Source organism: Xenopus tropicalis, chromosome 5, assembly GCF_000004195.4.
Source record: "Xenopus tropicalis strain Nigerian chromosome 5, UCB_Xtro_10.0, whole genome shotgun sequence".
Taxonomy (NCBI): Eukaryota; Metazoa; Chordata; class Amphibia; order Anura; family Pipidae; genus Xenopus; species Xenopus tropicalis.
In genome coordinates, this window is record NC_030681.2 from 140,241,811 (window position 1) to 140,264,735 (window position 22,925).

The following is a 22,925-nucleotide window of genomic DNA, read 5'->3' on the forward strand; positions in this document are numbered from 1 at the left end:
CAGCCCTATTGGGTTTATTTCATGGTTAAATGATTCCCTTTTCTCTGTAATAATAAAACAGTACCTGTACTTGATCCCAACTAAGATATAATTACCCCTTATTGGGGGCAGAACAGCCCTATTGGGTTTATTTCATGGTTAAATGATTCCCTTTTCTCTGTAATAATAAAACAGTACCTGTACTTGATCCCAACTAAGATATAATTACCCCTTATTGGGGGCAGAACAGCCCTATTGGGTTTAATTGTATTATCAGTAAATTCACAATAAATGGTTCGTTCCCCAGTTAGCCTCAGTAATGGGCGTTGGTCATGTTAAAAACACGTCACTCACTTTTGGTTGCCCAGACGGACAGACAGACGGAGCCAATACCCTCCCCTCCCTATCTCTCTCTCCGTAGCGATGCTGTTTGTGTAAGTATATAGGCGGGAAGAGATGAGGCTACAGAGCGCAAGGCTGCACACTGAGGGTTGGGCTGTAAGAGAGCGAGGCTGCACACTGAGGGTAGGGCTGTAAGAGAGCAAGGCTACACACTGAGGGTTGGGCTGTAAGAGAGCGAGGCTGCACACTGAGGGTAGGGCTGTAAGAGAGCAAGGCTACACACTGAGGGTTGGGCTGTAAGAGAGCGAGGCTGCACACTGAGGGTTGGGCTGTAAGAGAGCGAGGCTGCACACTGAGGGTAGGGCTGTAAGAGAGCGAGGCTGCACACTGAGGGTTGGGCTGTAAGAGAGCAAGGCTACACACTGAGGGTTGGGCTGTAAGAGAGCGAGGCTGCACACTGAGGGTTGGGCTGTAAGAGAGCGAGGCTGCACACTGAGGGTAGGGCTGTAAGAGAGCGAGGCTGCACACTGAGGGTTGGGCTGTAAGAGAGCGAGGCTGCACACTGAGGGTTGGGCTGTAAGAGAGCGAGGCTGCACACTGAGGGTTGGGCTGTAAGAGAGCGAGGCTGCACACTGAGGGTAGGGCTGTAAGAGAGCGAGGCTGCACACTGAGGGTTGGGCTGTAAGAGAGCGAGGCTGCACACTGAGGGTAGGGCTGTAAGAGAGCGAGGCTGCACACTGAGGGTTGGGCTGTAAGAGAGCGAGGCTGCACACTGAGGGTTGGGCTGTAAGAGAGCGAGGCTGCACACTGAGGGTTGGGCTGTAAGAGAGCGAGGCTGCACACTGAGGGTTGGGCTGTAAGAGAGCGAGGCATCAATCAGGCGTCTCTCCCGCTAGTCACGCATTCATTCTGCTTTATAAGGGGCTCTGGAACACACAGTTTGTATAACTCAGCAATATAAATACTTAAGTGTTTTTTCTTCAATTTTGCTGAAGTAACTGTTAAAAACCTTGTTCCCCTCAGGCATCTCCTGCAAAGTTTCCTCTCCACTGACTCCTATGTCCTATATCTGCTTGGCGCCATTACACCTACACTAATGCAATGAGGCTCTAACAGCCGCTCAGGATTGGCTGCTTCCATACTGTCTCGCAATTGTGCTGCCCGGCGCGGTTTTATGTGCCGTTATCTATATCAGGAAACCCGTGGTTCTTTCTCTGAGGTGCAGCCTCTCCGGTGCCCAACTTAATTACTTCCCCCCAATATTAACTGTTATAAGACTGAAGGGGTACCCCTCTTCTCTTCTGTAATAGGCAAGGCCAGGCTTAGTGACCCCCCTTTAAGAACTGGAAAAAGGCAAATAATTAAAAAAAACTATACAAAATAACAAAGACCAATTGCAAAGATGCTAGGAAAAGAACATTCTATTACATTTTAAAAGTTAACTGAAAGGTGAACCGCCCCCCTAAGTGCCATGTTAGTTTCTTCTTACAGATGCCTGCCGAAGGAAAATGCTCCTGAAACATTGTTGCTATTTTTTGAATAAACACGCAGGGGTTGCATTACACTCGTTGTGCTGCTCAACTATTTTTGCTGTATTCTTACAGATGGTGTCATGTATTGTTATTTCTGTGTGATTTAAAATGCCACAAGACAACTTTAGAACTTTCTAGCTGCCCGGAATGGTCCGGATTGGATCCTGCTTAGAAAATGGAGACAGTGGATATAAGCACAGTGGGGGGGACAAGATAATAGTATATCTGTCTCTGCCCCATCAGACTAAAGCATTTTACCCAGCAGGCCCCCCAGGAATCCCCTCCCCCACATCCCCTTGTTGTACTGTACAAACAATTTCCCTGGGAGATTACAGGCAGGTAAACTAAGAGCAATGTGGCTGGTAAAGCAGTTCTGTTTGGGCCCTGAAGCTCTTGCTGAGATAATGCAGCCCAATATAACGAGCCTTACTGTATGTACAAGCCATGCAATGGATACAATACTGTATGGCACAAAGTAACTACAGCATAGTATTCTCTCACACTGATATTCTCTTTTGTACATTTTAAAGGGGCAGTATACCCTCTTGTTCAAGCTGATTGAAGTGAATTGGGCTTGTGCTAAACATACTTTCAGCCTAATGGATTAAAAATCAAACAGTGAGACTGAATGTACTCCAAGTTTGGACCTTGCGAGATAGATCACTATACAACCCCTTCCCTTCACCTTTTGTTGTGACTATTTTGTTGGCAGGAGTTATTGTGCAAGGGTTTATCTGTGCACAGATTAAATCAATAGGCAAAAAGTATATCCACAAGTGGTAATATTGCCATTTTAAAGGGATTCTGTCAAGCATGTTTTTTACAAAACGCATCAGTTGACAGTGATTCTCCAACTAAATCCTGCTTTTAATCCGTTTTTCAAAAGAGCAAACATGTTTTGTAATATTTTCACATCTGACATGGCACTAGACATATTCTTAGTTTCTCAGCTATCCTCAGTCATGTGACTTGTGCTCTGATAAACTTCAGTCACACTTTACTGCTGAGCTGCAAGTTGGAGCCATATCACCCCCTCCCTTCCCTCCCTGCCCAGCAGCCGATCAACTTACAAAACTTGTCTCCAAGCCAGAAATGTAAAAATGGCCACCTACTTTGAGGCCACTGGGAGTAACATCAAAGCTGACCACCCTTTCATAAGCCACTGGTTGAGCATCACTGCTATAGACAGGACACACAATAAAACAAATAAACAGCTAGATCTGATCTAAAAACATTTATTTGTGAGACCATGGGGCTCATGTATATCCACTAGTGCCGTTGGGCGTCCATGAATTTTCCCCACAGTCTGTTGCGAGTAACCCCACTATTAAAGAAGAATAATCACATGCAGACGTCAGTCACACACCAAACATTGGAAATGATGGCAGACAGACTTCCATGCAATTGTGTCTGATTTACAACAAACTACGCACCAAACACATCACCCTCCCTTGTCCCTCGCGTCCACAATGATGCTGGAATTCTGGGGGGAAAAGTATAATGATTGTGCTAAAAATGGCACTTTGATCACTGCACTTGTGGATAACCATGTCCCTCATCATTTTTATCCCCTTCTCGACATATGAAGAACATCTTACCTGAAGCAAATGACATATATACAGAAAAAGAACATTCTTGGAATGTATAAATACATACGGTAAAAGCCCATTTCTCATTAAATAATAAAAAGCACAAAGAGCAATCAGTTTGAGAACTCACCTCAACAGACAGCGTGTGCCTGGAGTTGTATAGGGAACGGCACATCTTCAGGATCTCGTTGGATGTTTCCTCTTTGTGCTCCTTGTCACAGCTGGAGAGCATTGCGTTCACCAGTTTTACCCATGGGTTCCCTTCCAAAGACACACTGGAAGAAGAGAAAAGAAGTTGTGTATTTACGGAGACCTTTCACAGAAATAAATATGTCAATAATGTTGTGGTCTGTCTCTTAAAACTACATGGCACAAAGTATTAGGCCTGGACTGGGCAATCTGTGGATTCTGACTATAAAATGCCGTAGACCAGTGATCCCCAACCAGTAGCTCATAAGTAACATGTTGCTCCCCAACCCCTTGGATGTTGCTCCCATTGACCTCAATGCAGGTTCTTCTTTTAAATTCCTGGGTTGGGGGCAAGTTTTGGTTGCATAAAAACCAGGGGTACTGCCAAACAGAGCCTTCTGTCGGCTGCCAGTCCCCATAGGGACTACCAAATAGCCAATAACAGCCCTTATTTGGCACCCCAGAAACTTTTTTTATGCTTTTGTTGCTCCCCGACTCTTTTTACATTTGAATGTGGCTCACAGGAAAAAAAAAAGTTGGGGATCCCTGCCATAGACAGTCGCTATTTAGTGATCTGGGGGGGCTGTTTGGGCCTCCATATAACTGGAATGCCTATTTTGTGTAATTGGGGCTCATTTTGAATCCCAGCCTGGACCTGTAAAGTAGTTTCAAACCCAGAGCTGGTCACGTAATAAGCCCTGTATAGAGAAGCCTATAGCGATACCCCGTTCAGAAAAGATAGTTTCAGAGATGAATATTCCCATTAACTCCTGTGTTGTTGGTAGTAAATTGGAGAGACATACAGGAACAAATGTGTGGAACCAATATATTGTATGTATGTATATCTTTATTTATAAAGCGCTACTTATGTACGCAGCGCTGTACAGTAGAATACATTAATACAAACAGGGGGTTATTAAGATAATAATAGATAAATACACAGTATAACAATAAATACAGATAAATACAAGATACAGTTGCAATAAGTTAAGAGTCAAAGACACAAGAGGATGGAGGTCCCTGCCCCGTAGAGCTTACAATCTATATGTAAAACTAATTGCTATGAACAGTTTGGATGTGTTTGGGATTGAAGACACTTTAGTTAGTTTGAAAAATCTGCAGTTGGTCACATATGACTGTATATATTTATGTGGCAACCTCTAGGCCACATTTCTGAGCCCCCGAGATATTACATATTGCCATCTTCACCTTATGATGTTCTACAATAAAAAGGAACCTTTCCTTGGTATACATTACTGAGATATGCAGAGCCATAGCTTCCAGTTTAATGAGCCTCTTCAAAGGCCTTTGGGTCTCCAGCCCTGGGCTAGAAATCCGCACCCTGCACTAATGACTCCGGTCATGGCCTACAGTGGGGCAACCAATGGCGGAAATCTCAGTTGCCATGAATAACACTGCACCAATCCAAACCAGAGTATTAACAGCAAAAGCAAAAAGCTCAGCTCAAGGAATGTTTCTCACTATGTCAGTTTTTTCCGCCGCTAAATCAACCTTCTCTTCATCCTGCTTTCTATGTCAGTCTTAAATCAATATTTCTCTATTGTCAAGAGGATGAAAAAGACTAAATAAAAAAAAGAAAAGTGTTGAAAACAGCATTGTTTTACAGAGAATATCTGTGTAGTTTCAGGAGTCTGAAAATGTGTTTTTATGAGAAAGCTGAGGCCCATTGCTCAGCCCAAAGTAAATAGACATATCTATGGGAGATACTGTGGGTAGTACAAAGGCTCACTAATACAGATATATAAATGTAACACTTAAGGCTTCTTTCTCATCAATCAATGACTAATGGAACCGGCACTTACGGACTCATCATTTTCAAAGAAGAAGGGTAGACCAAAACAAGAAACACAAGCGTAGTTGGTTGGGGCCACACTCGTCTGGCTATGCATTATCTATTTCCCCCTGTATAAAGGTGCCATCCCTATAGCCAAATAAAGCTACAGTATATGATATATTAGTGAAGCACCAAATCCAATAGTGGGTTTGGGTTTTCAGGGTTCATATATGATTGGTTCAGCGTTTAGGCTTTTAGGAGCCAAACGTTTTTTATTATTTAAGAAAGCCGGCTTGCGATATAAAACCTCAAATCCTGGGGTATTTTTAACCCCAAACCCCATGAGTTCCTTAAAGGAGAAGGAAAGGTAAAAACTAAGTAAGCTTTATCAGAAAGGCATATGTAAACTATGTACAGCCGTAAGCACTCACAGAAACGCTGCATTGACTTCTCTTCTTTTGTGTACACATATACTTTGGTATCTGACTTTCTCTCAGAAAAATCCTTAATTCCCTGGGCCAGAGTCTGCGCAGCTCTTTCCTCTCTCCATTCTCCTGCTCTCCCTCTCATAAGAATTCACTCCCTCTTCCATCAAAATGTTTGATCTGAACTACCAGCAGCTTTAGCTGCAGCAGGAAGCTATTGAGACCAAGCTAAAATGGCAGCTGCTATCTTAAGCAAACAGATGGAGCTTCTAGGGCTCGTTACTCAGGTATAGTAATGCTTTCTGCAGAATAAATATATTGTTCTATGTGGTACTGTCGCAAATCTATTGGCAGTAAAATGGCAAAATGACTTTCCCTTTTCCTTAAATGCAAGCAGGGTTTTCTTTATTATTGCTTTAACCAAAATGCTCAAGCAACCATAAATCTGCCCCTTAGGGGCTGATTTACTCAGACACGAATTTGAATCCGAATTGGAAAAATTTCGATTGGAAAACGAACATTTTGCGCCTTTTTCGTATTTTTTGCGATTTTTTCGGGGCCTTTACGACTTTTCGGAAATTGTCACGACTTTTTCGTTACCAATACGATTTTCGCGAAAAAAAACGCAAGTTTTTCGTAGCCATTACGATTCGCTCGTATCTTGTCGCGACTTTTTCGTATTGATCGCTCGTAAGCGGCGGCCGAAACTTTCAGACTTAGCATGATTTTGGAAGCCTCCCATAGGACTCAATGGCACCCTGCAGCTCCAACCTGGCCCAAAAAAAGTCACCATACTGAAGCTTGAATGAATCCGAACGCTACGAAAAAATCGCAACATGTTGCGCAACTTTCGGAATGGCTACGAAAAAGGCGCGATTTTTCGCGCAAGTTTTAACGCTACGAAAAAATCGGCAGATTTTGCGCAACATTCGGATGGCAACGAAAAAGTTGCGATAATTTTCTGAAAAAATTGCCAAATACCGATCATTACGAAAAAACGCAATCGGGCGCATTCGGCCGGTTCGTGAGTAAGTAAACGGGCCCCTTAGTGTTTGGATCCAGTTGAGCTGAAGTCATTTGAGTGAACTCATTTGATCATTTGAACAACTGAACTTGACAATTTTGTTTACAGATGATGAAACTGATGTAAAGTAGGGTTCAGATTTGGTTCAGTGTTCTTTTGTGGAGGCTTCAGTAATTGGTTGAATAAAAAAAAAAAATCACAAGAGACAAAAAAAAAAAAAAAAAAAAAAAGATGGTTATCAAGCTGTTGCCAAAGACAAAGAACACACTGGAATCCTTGACATATTTATTGAGGTTTCTATTGCATTTCACTGCTGGACATGTAGAACTTGTATGTTGTCGACATTTTAATGATGGCCTACAGGTTGAACTTGGCTGCCCCGGGTTCAGTTTAAAGCTGCCTACATGTAAATTTATCAACAACTTACTTATAGCAACCACTCAGCAGTTTGCTTTCATATGTTTTATATTATATGTCTTGTGCAAAAAGACAAGTCTGCACATTTACAAACCTTAGCTAAACACACCCCAAACCCAAAGATCCATATAAAAATACTTGTTGCATGTAGAAAGGTCAGTAGTCCTACAGCAGACTCACACTAAGGCCATGATGTAACAACACAAGCCTTTCATAAAGGCTAAGGAAATGCATCATGGGATCTATATTGTGGGCATTACAACTGGTGAGGTTGTCAGACCCAACCCACTTGAGTTTCTGAAATGTTTACTTTTCAATGCCCCTGAAACAATGAGGCTCCGTATAATAGGAGTCTGTCCCTGAACTACATATCCGCAACTGTTGAGCTGCAATTCATGAAGCCCTGTCTCTAGTTAGCTCAGTTACTTTCCTACATTCGCTAAGAGTCTATGGCTTCCTACTATTTACGCACAGCTAGAGAGAGAAAACAAAACCCTATCATGCCATGCTTCAGCGTACCGAGGCTTTTATGTGCCATGTTGCTCCTCGCTCCACTGAACTGCATTTTTGAGACACTGCATATAGTATTTTAGTCCAAGGACACATACGTTTATCCGCCTCGCCAGATACAAACTGCATGTCAAATAAATATGCTTTCCTCAAGACTTCCAGGCGCTGTGTAAATACAGCCCCAAACTAAACGTGCACTTCTGTGCCGCAAAATACTAACGACAAACTCATTACCAGAGATTGTTTATACCAGAAAAGTCATTAGAAAGTTATGATGAAGATAATATTTAGGGATCCACCAAGTCCACTATTTTGGATTCTGCTGAATCCCGAACCCTTTGTGAAAGATTTGGATGAATACAGAACCGAATCCAAGCAAAATTGCTAAAAAAATGTGCAAAACAGCAAAAAATTCACTGAATTCAAAAGGCAACTCTTTTTTACAGTTGACAATTTTTTACTCAAGATGCATTGAAGCCAATTGCCTTTTTTTTTGCAGCAACTTTCTTGTCTCAGCGACATTTTTCTAGGCAACTTTTTTGTCAATGGGCGGTTTTTCTCACTTCAAATGCATTAAAGTTAATGGGGATTTTTTTTGTGGCAACTTTTTTGTCTCAGCCACATTTTTTTGGAGACTTTATTTTTCCCCGCTGCAAATTTTTGCCGCAGTTTCTCCAAAAAAAATTGCCTATGGTGAAATGTGGAATTTCATTTCAAATCCATGCCTGGCGAAAAAATTCTCTCTAATCTCCACCCTGATGTTGTGGTGATACAGGTTGCTGCTGTGTATAAATGGCTGCCAGTTTAAGAATAAGTGCATCTGATTGCTTATATGGAACGTAGAATTCAATCACAACTGCATTGTTCATTACCATTTGCCGGTTACAGGTGCAGCTGTACATTTCAATCTGGCAGGAAAAGTAGTTACTGAGATTCACAGCTGAACAAACGGCTCAATAAGGGGCTGATTTATCAACGTCCAAATTCAAATTTTCTCCAGAAATTTTTTATTGTGTGCAAAAGCTCCCAAATTAAAAAGATAAATCCTCTGAAAAGCTTGCAAGTTCATGTAGAAGCCAATGGAAGTTGTAGGCACAATGTATGCATTTTTTTTTCAATTCAATTTTTTAGCATCTGTATACCCATTAAAAATGATGAGAAGAACACGTATTCGATGCATTTGTTACATTTCAAAATTTTGAGTTTATTCGAATTGAAAATAACCTTTAAAATTCACAAATTCGAAATTTGATAAAAAGCCTTCCCGTGAATGTTATTGCAGTAGAATTTACACTCTATATACAATATAGTGTCCAATAACTGCCTTCTTCTTCCCACTACGGGGATACATCACATTCACAAACCCACAAACATTATTCATCTGTTAGGGCAATGGCAGACAAGGAGATTAGTCACCTCTCTTACATTTTCCCTACCGTGGGCAACAAATCTCCTCCAAACGCTTTCTCATCGGCAATAGAGAAAATCTCCGGTGGGAGAACATACTGTACATACTGAACTACCATCAAGGGTTTAAATACCGGGAATTCTCTACCAGTCATTTGAACTGAAGAAGCCACTCGGATGAGTTGGTGAAACGTTTTCAAGAAAAACTCAGAAAAGTCCAGTTGTTTTAGACTTAATTCTACTAGATACTCTATATAATGACCTGGATGAATGAGAATCTTCATAGACATAGGGGCTGATTTACTAAGACACGAATTCCGACCGAATTGGAAAAATTCCGATTGGAAAACGAACATTTTGCGACTTTTTCGTATTTTTTGCGATTTTTTCGGCGCCTTTGCGACTTTTCGGAAATTATCGCGACTTTTTCGTTACCAATACGATTTGCACGAAAAAACGCGAGTTTTTCGTAGCCATTCCGAAAGTTGCGATTTTTTCGTAGCGTTAAAACTTGCGCGAAAAGTTGCGCTTTTTTCGTAGTGTTAAAACTTAAAAGGCGCGACGTTTTGCGCAAGTTTTAACACTACGAAAAAATCGCAACTTTTTGCGCAAGTTTTAACGCTACGAAAAAATCGCAACTTTCGGAATGGCTACGAAAAACTTGCGTTTTTCCGCAAAAATCGTATTGGTAACGAAAAAGTCGCGATAATTTTCCGAAAAAATACAGATCATTAGGAAAAAACGCAATCGGACGCATTCGGCCCGTTCGTGAGTAAGTAAATGGGCCCCATACGGTACATGGCGCCCCCAAAGTCCTCCAAAGTTTCCTTGCGCTGCATACATTAGCCTATCGGTGATTTACATTATTGCTGATGGGAAGGCATTTGGAGGAGATTAGTCGCCAGCAATAGAGAAGATTTATTGTCTGCCTGGAGCCTTAAGGAGGCCACATGCACCGTGATCCGCTCATGTGGTGACCTCAGCAAACGAGCAGATCTTCTTCCAATATCAGGCTACTATAATCGTTTGGCTGTAGGGCCAAACAATCTAATCAAAATGATGGGCATAGACGCTGTAGGATCGAGGGCCACGTTAATGAGCAGAAGAAGTCCCCGATCCAACAGAAAATCAAACCTGCCTGATCGAGATCTGGCCAATTTTAGGCTAAATGTTAGTCAGGTAGGCCTGTCGGGGGTGCCCATAAACGGGCAAATAAGCTGCCGAATGAGTCGGAAGAACCCAAATTGGAATCTTAAATCAGCCCATGCATGGCCACCTTTATACTAATACAGAGAATATCTCCCAATGAGACTACCACTGTCTGAATGCACAAAAAGCTAAATTTACAAGGAGCAACTGAAGGAAATGAAAATGGTAATACCAAGTCACAGATAAAATTCTGAAATGGAAAATCCCAAATGCACACTGCGGAATTCAGACTTTAATAAGTGCAAGTCTGACATTTAGCCGCTTAGCTACATATCAATAGGAACAGCAAGTATGCTCATATAATGGAGGAAAAAACAACCCTAAGTTGCAGTCTCAATGAGAATTAGTTCAGTGAAGTTGTTTTCAGTGTGGTAACAGGGGCTTTCTGAAACACATCTGATTTTTTTTAGGATGAAAGCACATACAGGTGTTGATTTTAAGCAGGCTTAGGTATAGTGATCTGTATTACAGAAAGATCAGTTATACAAAAAACACAAGCATTTTGTATAATATATCCCATCATGAACTGGACCATAGTAAATGCTATATTTAGAATGTGCCATACGGCCATAAATACACTGTGGGAAGGAGCATCTACATCTCTAAGGAGGCATTACATTTATATGAGGTAGAGCACAAGGGGAATTTGCGTTGATGCAATTGCCCTTTACTTTTTATAAGTTGAATTCATAATAGAAACAAGGTAGATGTGCTTAGAGAAGTTAATCATTGTGAAAACCTATATACAAAGATTAGTGTAACTAACTTGCCACTGTAGCTGAGTGTGGGCCAATCAGACTAGAAGGAAGCAGACTGCATCCTCAGTATAAAGGAGCCTTTATTGGAAGTTCTATTATTCTCTCCGTTTCTATGGAGGCCAATAAGTGATTCAATAGAGACACTTGAAAATGGCTTAGATGCTTTTATAGAAAGAGATGTAAAGTTGAATTATCAGATTAAATCAGAATTAGTCAATGCAGGGAAATACTGTCATATTGGGTCCAGGAATTCATGTTTCTCCGTATATGGACAACAAGGCTTCTAGTCTGCTGAGGGAACTGTTGGTCTTGAAAAAGCTGAACTTGATGGACTTACTCAATTACCAACTTTCTACATTTAGGGGCCCATTCATTAAATTACAAAGGAGTACGAATGAGAAAAATTTCGTATTTTTTCTAATCTTTAGAACTTTGCGGCATTATTTCCACAATATTTTAGTTAAATTTCAGAACTTTTTTGTGGTTTCCGCGACAAAATCGTATTTGCTGCAACGACTACAAACATTTCGGAATTCATTGAAGCTTCGGGATCGTGACTTTCCTTGGGCCAGGTTGAAGTCCTATAGGAGGCTTCCAAAATCATGCATTGAAGTTTCAAAGTCAGAAAGGTTTTCGCATCGTTTGTGATCGTTCTGATATGAAAATTTCGTAACTTGCGGATCGCAACCACAATATTTTCGTACGACCACGACACAAATTTTCGCACAATCTCTGCACATCAGAAATTATCGTGGTTGCTCTGAATTTTTCCCAGTCGTACTTTTAACAAGCCGAAATTCGTGCTTTGCTAAATCTGCCCCTTAGGGTGTTGGAGAATGCGCTATGATGCATTAGGCTTTTGCTTGAGGTTGCAGAAGACACATACTATGACAGTTTTATCTATAACACAACTATAACACCTCCTATGCTTTCATTCTTCAAAAGGAAACCAACAAAGACACATAATCGTCGTACTTCAAAAGGGACCATACAAAGCAACAGAATCTCCTGAGTTCTTCAATACATCAAAAGACATTCAGGGTGGACCTTCTTGAGTAATGGTTTCATTCGTCTTAACCTAACAGCCAGAACAGATTTGTGGATGTATTGATGTCAAATGAATAGATGGATGGGGCATGGCAACTAAAGCTTGGGAAGGTAGAACAGGCCTTTTGAAGGATGTACATACAGACACAGCCCTCTCCCTGACTGGTATGAACAGTGTGCCAGGTAAGGATTGTGTTCTAGAATAAAATGTATTCTCTCCCTGTATTTGTCCATTGGCTTCTCAGTCACCCACGTATCTTTGGAAGAATCCAATACAGTCAAGCCAATGATGGTGGCACTGACCTTCCAATTTTTAATAATGGTCTTTATAGTGCTTAAAGTTCACTCCGCTCTATCATACTTCTTTAAACAAATTGTTTTTCGCAGTAACTGGAATGCAACTTGTCTTAGAAATGCAGAACATAATGTCTGAGATCAGAACAACAGGAAGGCAGACTGGTTTTTGTATTTGTTGCATAACAAAACATTGTATTCTTTTCAGAATTGCAAATGTGTTTCCAAAATCATTGGTCTCCCAGATTGAGACGCTTCGCTCTAAGGCATAGTCAATATATTTTACTTTCTAATACCCTTCTCCTGTGCCTTTAGCGAGCATTGCTCCAGAATACTTTCAAAAGCTTCTTGGTGTTTATTTCACCACTATCCAACCATAAAATCCAAACATGTTAAACAAGGGGAGTCGTACCTAACTTTTCTGACCCTAAAGGGGGATTGTGCATTTCTCTTACAAGAGGAATCAAGTTTTATTCAGCCAAGATATTTTTGTAACATTTTTTTTTTATACTTTTTAAAATATTTTTCTACTTGGACCTTAGGGCATAGGATGTGTAGCTAAATGGAAACATGGTATCATCCTTTTAGTTGCAAAGGCTAAGAAATAGGATGTGTAGCCCTTCTATAGGCATTTTATAAAAAATCCAAATCTGAAATCTTACAAGGAACCAGTTTTGGTGCCGTATTTAGCAACTTCTGTTTTTGATCCAGGTTGGAAATACCAAGGTAAATAAACCAGAAAATCACAAGGCCTAGACCAGTGATCCCCAACCAGTGGCTCAGGGGCAACATGTTATTCACAAACCCCTTGGGTGTTGCTCTCAGTGCCTCCAAACCAGGTAGTTATTTTTGAATTCCTGACTTGGGGGCAAGTTTTGGTTGAATAAAAACAAGATTTCCTACCAAATAAAGCCCCTGTAAGCTGATAGGGTGCATAGAGGCCCCTAATAGCCAATCACAGCCCTTATTTGGCTCCTCCATGAACTTTTATGGTGCTTGTGTTGCTCTCCAAGTCTTTTTACATTTGACTGTGGCCCACAAGTAAGAAAGGTTGGGGGCCCCTGGTCTATAGAATATGTAAAGGCAAACAGATAATTATTACTTGTATAAAGCAATTGCTAGATCGGATGAGTAATTGTTAAGGGAACATAGGATTTTCACATGCTCAAGAGCTGCACTGTTTTTAGATTCTTCTCACCTTGGGTGACAGAACCTTTTGTCACGGCTCTGTGGGTGCTGATGTTGATATGTACTGAAGAGAGAACAGTACTTGATGGCTACCTGACGTATAGCAGCTGTGTACATTAATATTATTATTAACATTTATTTATAAAGCGCCAACATATCCCGCAGCGCTGTACAATAAGTGGGTTTCATACATTGGACATACAGAGTAACATATAAAGCAATCAATAACCGATACAGGAGGGGAAGAGAGGCCTGCCCAAAAGAGCTTACAATCTACAAGGAGACATACAGAGTAACATATAAAGCAACCAATAACCGATACAAGAGGTGAAGAGAGCCCTGCCCAAAAGAGCTTACAATCTACAAGGAGACATACAGAGTAACATATAAAGCAACCAATAACCGATACAAGAGGGGAAGAGGGCCCTGCCCAAAAGAGCTTACAATCTACAAGGAGACATACAGAGTAACATATAAAGCAACCAATAACCGATACAAGAGGGGAAGAGGGCCCTGCCCAAAAGAGCTTACAATCTACAAGGAGACATACAGAGTAACATATAAAGCAACCAATAATCGATACAAGAGGTGAAGAGAGCCCTGCCCAAAAGAGCTTACAATCTACAAGGAGACATACAGAGTAACATATAAAGCAACCAATAACCGATACAAGAGGTGAAGAGAGCCCTGCCCAAAAGAGCTTACAATCTACAAGGAGACATACAGAGTAACATATAAAGCAACCAATAACCGATACAAGAGGGGAAGAGGGCCCTGCCCAAAAGAGCTTACAATCTACAAGGAGACATACTCCTTATGTCTACATGCTCTTATCTAATGTTTTATACTAGTTCCTAAAAATTTTTTTCAGGTTTGCAGTTCCCCCAGTGCGATTCCCCATTGCTTTTAGGGATAAGTACTGGGATAAAATGAATGCTATAATATCATATACTATCCACCTCAAACCTGATAGAATCCAGCCAATAAAGCTGCTGGACAGGGATTCAATTGGGGGTGAGATGAGGTGATTCAAATTGAAATTTTTATACTGAGAATATTGCACTCTATTCCCCATTATATGGGTGTGTGTCATCACTAAAATAATAATGGAAACTAATATTACAGGTATGGGACCCGTTATCCAGAATGCTTGGGACCAAGGGTATTCCAGATAAGGGGTCTTTACATAGTTTGGATCGTAATTTGCATCTCTAATTAAACCCAATAGGATTGTTTTACATCCAATAAGGGTTATTTATATCTTAGTTGGGATCAAGTACAGGTACTGTTTTATTATTACAGAGAAAAGGGAATCATTTAACCATTAAATAAACCCAATAGGGCTGTTCTGCCCCCAATAACGGGTAATTATATCTTAGTTGGGATCAAGTACAGGTACTGTTTTATTATTACAGAGAAAAGGGAATCATTTAACCATGAAATAAACCCAATAGGGCTGTTCTGCCCCCAATAAGGGGTAATTATATCTTAGTTGGGATCAAGTACAGGTACTGTTTTATTATTACAGAAAAAAAGGAAATCGGTTTTAAAATTCTGAATTATTTTATTAAAATGGAGTCTATGGGGGACGGGTTTTCCGTAATTCAGAGCTTTCTGGATAACGGGTTTCCGGATAAGGGATCCCATACCAGTACTTTTGCTATAGGAACACAAAGCGGGCCTTGAAACAGAGTGAGAGTTGGGAGTATTATACTTTAGAGCTGAACAGTATAAATTTGCTATAACTTGTCAAGTGCCTTGTACAAAGGAAGCCAAGGAAGAGGTAGGGATTAAAGCAATTTCTCTCTAAGGACAGGGCAGGTGGAGCGTCTGACCGGGCCGGTACAGCTGTCAGACCATGATACGCACTCTGGGAGCTCAGAAATGACATACTGAGCACATTGCTTGTCTCAAATGGACTTATATTGTTTTTTTAACATACATTTCTTGCTGTGGCTCAGCTATCTTATTTGGAGATCTTATAAGGAGAATCTCTATATCGGATACTGCGAAAAGGATCAGCTTTAAACTTAAAAAAGGATAATAGTTTTAGAAGAGCAAAATATGAAGGAATAGGTTACCCTTTGAATGAAGTGTTATTTAGAAACCTATATTGGAATTGCTGATACGATAATTGCTTGCTTTTTGTTTTAAATGTTCATCTTTACCCAGTACCTGCTATAAAAGCGATAATGATATAATATTATAGTTCATAAAATTAAGCCATAGGTTCCCTTTATTTCCTGCCATTCTGATGGTTCAGTGTCAACCCAAAAGATAAACTTCAAAGCAAGTTATTAGTGAAATATGCAAAAAATGTAAAGTTTACAAATAATTACAAGCATGCTATACCATACGACATAAGGGTGCATCCCAGTACCACATGGTCCCCATACTACGCCCTCCTTACGCGTTTCGCACCATTAAGTGCTTCATCATATATGTCTATTCAGGACCTTAGTGGTGAAGTCTAAGCATTAGCTGGCTTTCTCTCTATAGCCATACTGGTTAATGTCAGGCCAAAAGGCACATACAGGTTCCCTCAGTTTGGCCCACGGGCCGGCTAATAGGACGCAATACGGTATCAGCTCATATAGGGCTGCCTTGAGTTGTTTGCAGCAAGAAATATAAGGTTGAGCGACTCACAAATCATTGGAAAACAGTAAGAGAAAACCTGTGAAGGCTACTTATGAAACAGATTTATTAAACAACCACTTCAGTTTAGTAGCGTTTTTATCATAATGACGCTTCCCTGCCTGCTCCCAAGATATGGGGCTCGACTGGCCACGGGGGATCAGCTATTATTTCCAGATATACAGTGTCAACTCAGTAATGCAAATGGCTCCCTGAATACAAAGTCAGAAAACTCAACTGTTTTATTTCCACGCCTGACAGATCTTTACGTGGGTAGTTTTGTATTCCGCTTGCCGGGGCTAGTATGCAAACAATGCTAATGTACCTACAGGCACATTGATCATCTCCAGATAATGAGAATTCCGAGTAATCCAGTAGAGAGAGATATTGAAACAGAATATACTCTGTGGTTTCTTTTTATGGAAAGTCCTTTAGAACATCAAATGCAGCCAAGGAAACATTATTCTCTAGCAGCTCCCAGATAAAAAGCCTCGGAATTGTATTTATTTTACATCAAACGGCCAGACCAGACTGTGCCACCACGAAGGACGGGGATGAATCTTTTTTTTATTTTTGGGACTGTTCAGAGCCCGGTACTCGAAAGGGCACAATATACAGTAATTAGTTTTTAATGGAAACTGGCCCTTAACATCTAGGACAAGTAAGCATTTATAATCCCTACAGGGAGTCTATTTCCTCAGTTCAAACAGAGCGAAGATCAATGGCACGGAGAAACTTTCAGCGAGAGGAGTTAGTAACCAGCTCCCAACCCCACAGTTGACAAGTGAAGGATGGCACTTCGTGCTGAGTTGCCCATAAAGAAAGTTAATTCCAGCGCTCACCTTGAAGCATAGATAAAAGGTTGAATGATTGCTGGTGGCATAAAGTGCAGACAAAAAGGCTAGCTCTAAATCACTGCATATTCTGGTAAACAGCAATAAAAGAAGACAAGGGCTGAGGCAGATGTTCTTCTCGCTCTCGTTGGTGGAAATCATTTAACCCCTCACTCTTTCAAAGTCCTTACTCGCTACTAAGGGTCAAACATTGTCTGTCGCTATGAACACTTGAGGGCTTATTTACATTCACATATACAGTGATCAACTTGCACTTTTAGCCACAGCGAGTTGCGTCTACAACCACTTTAACTGAAAGTAGTTCCATCCAAATGTGCTTAGTGCTGCTGGTCTAAAAAATATGTCACCTATGGCTCACTAGGTAATTGACACAAAGGATTGCCCAGGAACTCAGGATATAGCTGAACCAAAAGAGCTGGCCTTTGGCCAAAACCTTGACACAGTGGGGCCCTAGAATTCTCAGTGCAGGACACTCTATTCACTCTATGAAGCCTGCCCATTTCATGGTATTTGAAAGAGGGCTAATTGGCAACCGTGACTGCTGATTAAGGCAATCAAGCCACACACAAGCTGCATATGGTATTATCATACAGATACAGATAGTAATACAGTCTCATGACTCCTACCTGTAATACAGTGAATTAAGTACCCCCTTTTGTAAAATATGGGAATATTATAAGTCTAAGTCACTGAGGAGTTCCATGACCATATAAATGCACAAGGCCGAAGGCCAAGTGCTTTTATACAGGCCAGTAGAACTCTGAGGTGACTTCTAACAGCCCCATATTTTACAACAGGGGGTACTTTATTTATTATAATTTAAAAGTTTTAGTGAGTCATGTGACAGCAATTACATCACTGAGCTCCGATTATAACTGATGACATCACTAAGCACCGTTTATAAGGATATAATTACAGTTTGGTCCCATAGGGAAATGACCAGACTGTATATTATATAGTTATAAAATCATAGTTACGTGAATGAATGTAATCTAGCTATAGAAAATAATCTTGATATGGTTTTAGAATTTAGGAAATGGTGATGCCAACTATTAACGTATATTGGAAAGTTGCCCACTTTGGAAAGTTACATTTTCTTTCATTATACAAATAAACAGATTATGGGTGGAAACCCCCTTAAATCATTTCTATTTATCCCAGCAATACCGGGTTCAATAGCTCTATTCAAGTACTGTATTGTCTTACACTTAATTCCACTTTGAATAACATGTTTTTCACTTTTCATAAGAACGATTCCAAAGCCCCCTGGCACTTAAAATTCCATTTGATATTGTCTCCCGGTTCATATGCACTCCATGCCTAACAGCCTCCTTTGCGTTTTGAAAAGAAATATGAGAAATCCAAAAGAAATGCTCGAGTGTTACATTTAATCTGTGCAGCAGAAGAGAATGAATTACCTTGTATTTGCTAAAATGGCTTCCTTTCTGCTTGGCAAAATGCAATTTTTTATCTTTGTTTCAATAAAATGCTCGAGTGTCCCTAATATACACGTTACAGATTAGCTCCCAATATTGCGCTCTCATTTGGTGCCCACGTTATCGGGCCGGCAAATCATTACTTACGCCGCTGCACCTTTCATGGGAGGCCAGGCTTGTAAGAGTAAAACCAAATGCTGGAACTCGGCACCGCTGTGACTTATATCCAACAACTCCATAAAAAGCGAGTGTCTTTTCTCTTCATTTTCAATGTCAGCCACTTCTACCTGCGAGGGGAAAAAACACACACAGAGTTTAGTCCTTGGCTGCTCTTTGAAACTGAATATCAATATAAAAGCCGTGTAGCCTAATATATTTTGGCTAAACGAGGCTGGAGCTCGTAATGGAGCCAAGGTTTAAATACATGATACATAATAGGGCTTGTTATGAAGGGTTAGTTATGAAGGGCTAGTAGAAGTGATCTTGTTGACTCTTCAGAAGGCTAACCAGTTAAAACCCTAAGGAGCAAAGGTTCTGTCAGGAGCATCTACCAAAAGCAGAGATTCTGTGAGTTCTCCCCGGTGGCACTTATTCAATCCTTGACGTGTTTCAAGGTTGGCTGACCCGCGGGCTCTCAGTTGTACAGATATTAATAGGTTCATGTGCAAGTGGAACATCCATCCACTAACATTATTCCTTGTGTTAACTGGAGGACCTGAAGCACCATCGCTCTCTCACTAAGTTACCTCCTATGCTCTTGCCGGCCACGGAGCTTTCCGTTTCCCAATTCCCTGTTTTCTATCAAATTATCATTAAAACACAGCAAAAAAAAAGGCAAATGTTAGCATCACTTAATTACAGTCTGATACTTTATTTACTGATTACAGAATGACATTTCCAAACCACTGACGCCCTTTACTCTCATTCATATTCAAACAGCGAGGACAGAAACAAACATTACATTTCAGTGATGCATTTATATATACATCAGGATTGTCATTAAAGGGCCATTTATTCCTACTGCAAGTTTACAATAATTAAGGGTAATGATAATAAAAAAAACAGGCTCTAGCAAATAAAAATAAATGTACAGAGCTGCGATAGAAAATGATAAAAGCCCAGGCACAATCTGCACAGCCTGACAACATCTACACATAGAGCCAAGTTTATCTAGACATTTGGCTCAGATGGATCACCAGAGACCCCCAACTCCATGCATCTCAGCAAAGGATTATTACACCTTTTTCTATTACATTTTCATGTTTCTGTTTAATGCTATACATGTTGTGCTGAGTCATATCAAAACAGAGTTGGATCCATATGTACAGTATGTACCTTGGTCTGTAGAATCAAAAATGGAAAATTAACTCAAACATAGGCCAAGTATATCAGGTTCAACCCCTGCAAATGGACTCAGTGCACATATATACACACACTCATACTGACCTATCTATCCACTCGCATATATACACCTGTACCAACATTAATACTAACTGTAGATATTAGTATCACAATAGCCTTGGATACTGTGCTTGTTCAAGAACTCATCCAGGCCCCTCTTATAGGCATTCACAGAATCTGCCATTACCACATCACTAGGAAGGGCATTCCCCAACCTCACTGCCCTCACCATGAGGAACCCCCTACGCTGCTTCAAATGGAAGCTCCTTTCCTCTAATCTATAGGGGGGGCCTCTGGTGCACTGAGCATTTTTATGGGAAAAAAGGACCCCCCCCCATCTGCCTATAATCCCCTCTAATGTACTTGTACAGAGTAATCATGTCCCCTCGCAAGCGCCTCTTTTCCAGAGAAAACAACCCCAACCCTGACAGTCTCACCTCATAGTTTAAATCTTCCATCCCCTTAACCAGTTTAGTTGCACGTCTCTGCACTCTCTCCAGCTCATTAATATCCTTCTTAAGGACTGGAGCCCAAAACTGCACTGCATACTCAAGGTGAGGCCTTACCAGGGACCTATAAAGAGGCAAAATTATGTTTTCATCCCTTGAGTCAATGCCCTTTTTTATACAAGACAGCACTTTGTTTGCTTTAGTAGCCACAGAATGACACTGCCTGGAATTAGACAACTTGTTATCTACAAAAAAACCCTAAACTACCATTTAGTGTATAACTCAGTGCATGGAATGTATAATTTTGCACAATTAGTATTACAGGTATCGGACCCCTTAAACGGAAACCCGTTATCCAGAAAGCTCCGAATTACGGAAAGCCTGTCTCCCATAGACTCCATTTTAATCAAATAATTCAGAATTTTTAAACTGATTTCCTTTTTCTCTGTAATAATAAAACAGAACCTTGTAATTGATCCCAACTAAGCTATAAATAATCCTTATTGGATGCAAAAAAATCCTATTGGGGTTAATTAATGTTTTATTGATTTTTTAGCAGACTTAAGGTATGGAGATCCAAATTACAGAAAGATCCCTTATCCGGAATACCCTTGGTCCCGAGCATTCTGGATAATGGGTCCTATACCTGTACAAGCAAAAATAGAAAAAGTACTTTCAATAATATTTCTGAGACTCTTACTTGTTGACGTGACCTAACCCCAATGTATTATTGCCTTAACAAAATAGCTTGGGGCATCTGGGCCACCAGGTTTGTATACAAACAAAACAGCTATTAATAATGCTGTTTTTTTGGGGGGGGGTGGTATACCCTTTATAATGAAAAATGAATTGCATGTCCCTCAGTTTTGCCAGTTGCTTAATCATCTCCCAAATGACAGTTTTCGTGCAATACAAGAAGCTGGGGGGGTGATATTACTGGGGTGTTAGCAGCAGGGCCCAGAAGTTAATTCTCCAAACCATGGATGGATTATTTGAGTCTCTTTTTAAAATAAAAATCTCATTTTCCCAGGGGCCCAACACAACACACAGACGGGCTGCAAATCTGAAATCCGCCCATAAATCCACCAGAACCAACGACGACATCTGCAAAGGGCTCATCTGCAGGGCTGCGAGCGCATTAGGATTCAGCCCACATTAATCCTCACAGGAGAAAATGAAGTTCATGAAAAGAAATGTATTTCATCTTGTATTGACCAAGTCTCCAGATGCTCCGTCTCCCCTCAGCAAACCCCTCTGATCTTATTGTATTCCATTTGCCCTCACCTAAACGTGTGGCGCTTAATCCATTCATGGGTGGGATTTTACTGCTCATATTTTTCCTAATTACTGCAGAACTATCATTTCAGGCTTCAAGTTCCAGACTATTAGTTGTATCAGGCAGCAGAGATTTCCAAGACGGCCCTTCAGCTCATCCCAGTAATATGAATTACACAGCCATCGCAGAGATCATATCGAAGGCTCTTTCATTTCTGCCTTCAGTTTGGGGATTCTGCTTATAAAATATCACTGAACGGTTACCCTGAATGGTGCAAGTTCCTGGGCCAGATTTTAAAGGGAAAGTAAAGCCCAGAAGAAAATGCTGGTGTGGTTTTATTGGTTTAGGGGCATAACACTCACATCCAACACCCCTATATTAAGTCTTCATTTTCAACCCCCACTTATCTTCAACATTCCCCCCCCCCATGCTATACTCTTCCATTGCAAGGGGCTATGTCTGGACTGGGAATCAAAATACGCCCTAGCATTTCAAACACACAGAGTAGAGTCCTGCAGCGGATTGGGTACCCAAGGGTTACCCATAAGAAAAGCGGGTACCCTGCGGATTGTGGGTAGGATTTTTTCAGATGTGGGTATAGATGTGGGTCTTATCCATATCTCTTATATTATATTACCTATATTATCTATATTTTATTTCTTTAAACATTCTTCTGATGTCACTTCCGGTTTGCTGCAACAGCACTTCCTGTAATGGTGGCAAGTGCAGATCGTGTTGGGCAGAGCGTCAAAGTGAGTAAAAATGCGGGTTGTAGGTCAAAAAATTGGTTTAGCACAGGACTCTAACTAGGCCCAAACAGCCCCCACAAGCCCAATAAATAGTGACTGTCTATGGCACCTTACAGCAGCCCCTCTGGCATTTGCCAGAACCCACAGATTGCCAGTCCGGGCCTATGGGGCGCGGGGTACAATTGTGCAAGAGTTAAGAATTCATTACAGTAAGGCACTGACTGTGCATAAAGTGGGGACCAAAGGGAATCAGAAGGCAAGTGGAAGTAAGTGGAAGAGCTGCTGGCCGTGGAAAGGACACATTTGCTCTGGGCTTTATTTCACCCCAGTTTTCTGCCCCCGCTGACACCATATTCATGCTTGGTTCAATTAATGCCAGGAACCTGCGGGGGCAGCCTGCTACTCATGCCCCTTATGTTAG

The 22,925-nt window shown here is 40.9% G+C and overlaps 1 protein-coding gene across 1 annotated transcript in view; it reads right to left on the reverse strand.

Moving 5' to 3' along the window:
• nbas (NBAS subunit of NRZ tethering complex) overlaps positions 1 to 22,925 on the reverse strand; it is a 425,480-nt gene that overhangs the window by 36,283 nt on the left and 366,272 nt on the right. Inside the window, exons 49-50 of the mRNA XM_002941372.4 lie at positions 18,777 to 18,916; positions 3,573 to 3,717 (exon numbers count right to left, since the gene is read on the reverse strand). Of these exons, the coding sequence (XP_002941418.3) occupies positions 3,573 to 3,717; positions 18,777 to 18,916 (285 nt within the window). The remainder of the gene's footprint in view (positions 1 to 3,572; positions 3,718 to 18,776; positions 18,917 to 22,925) is intronic.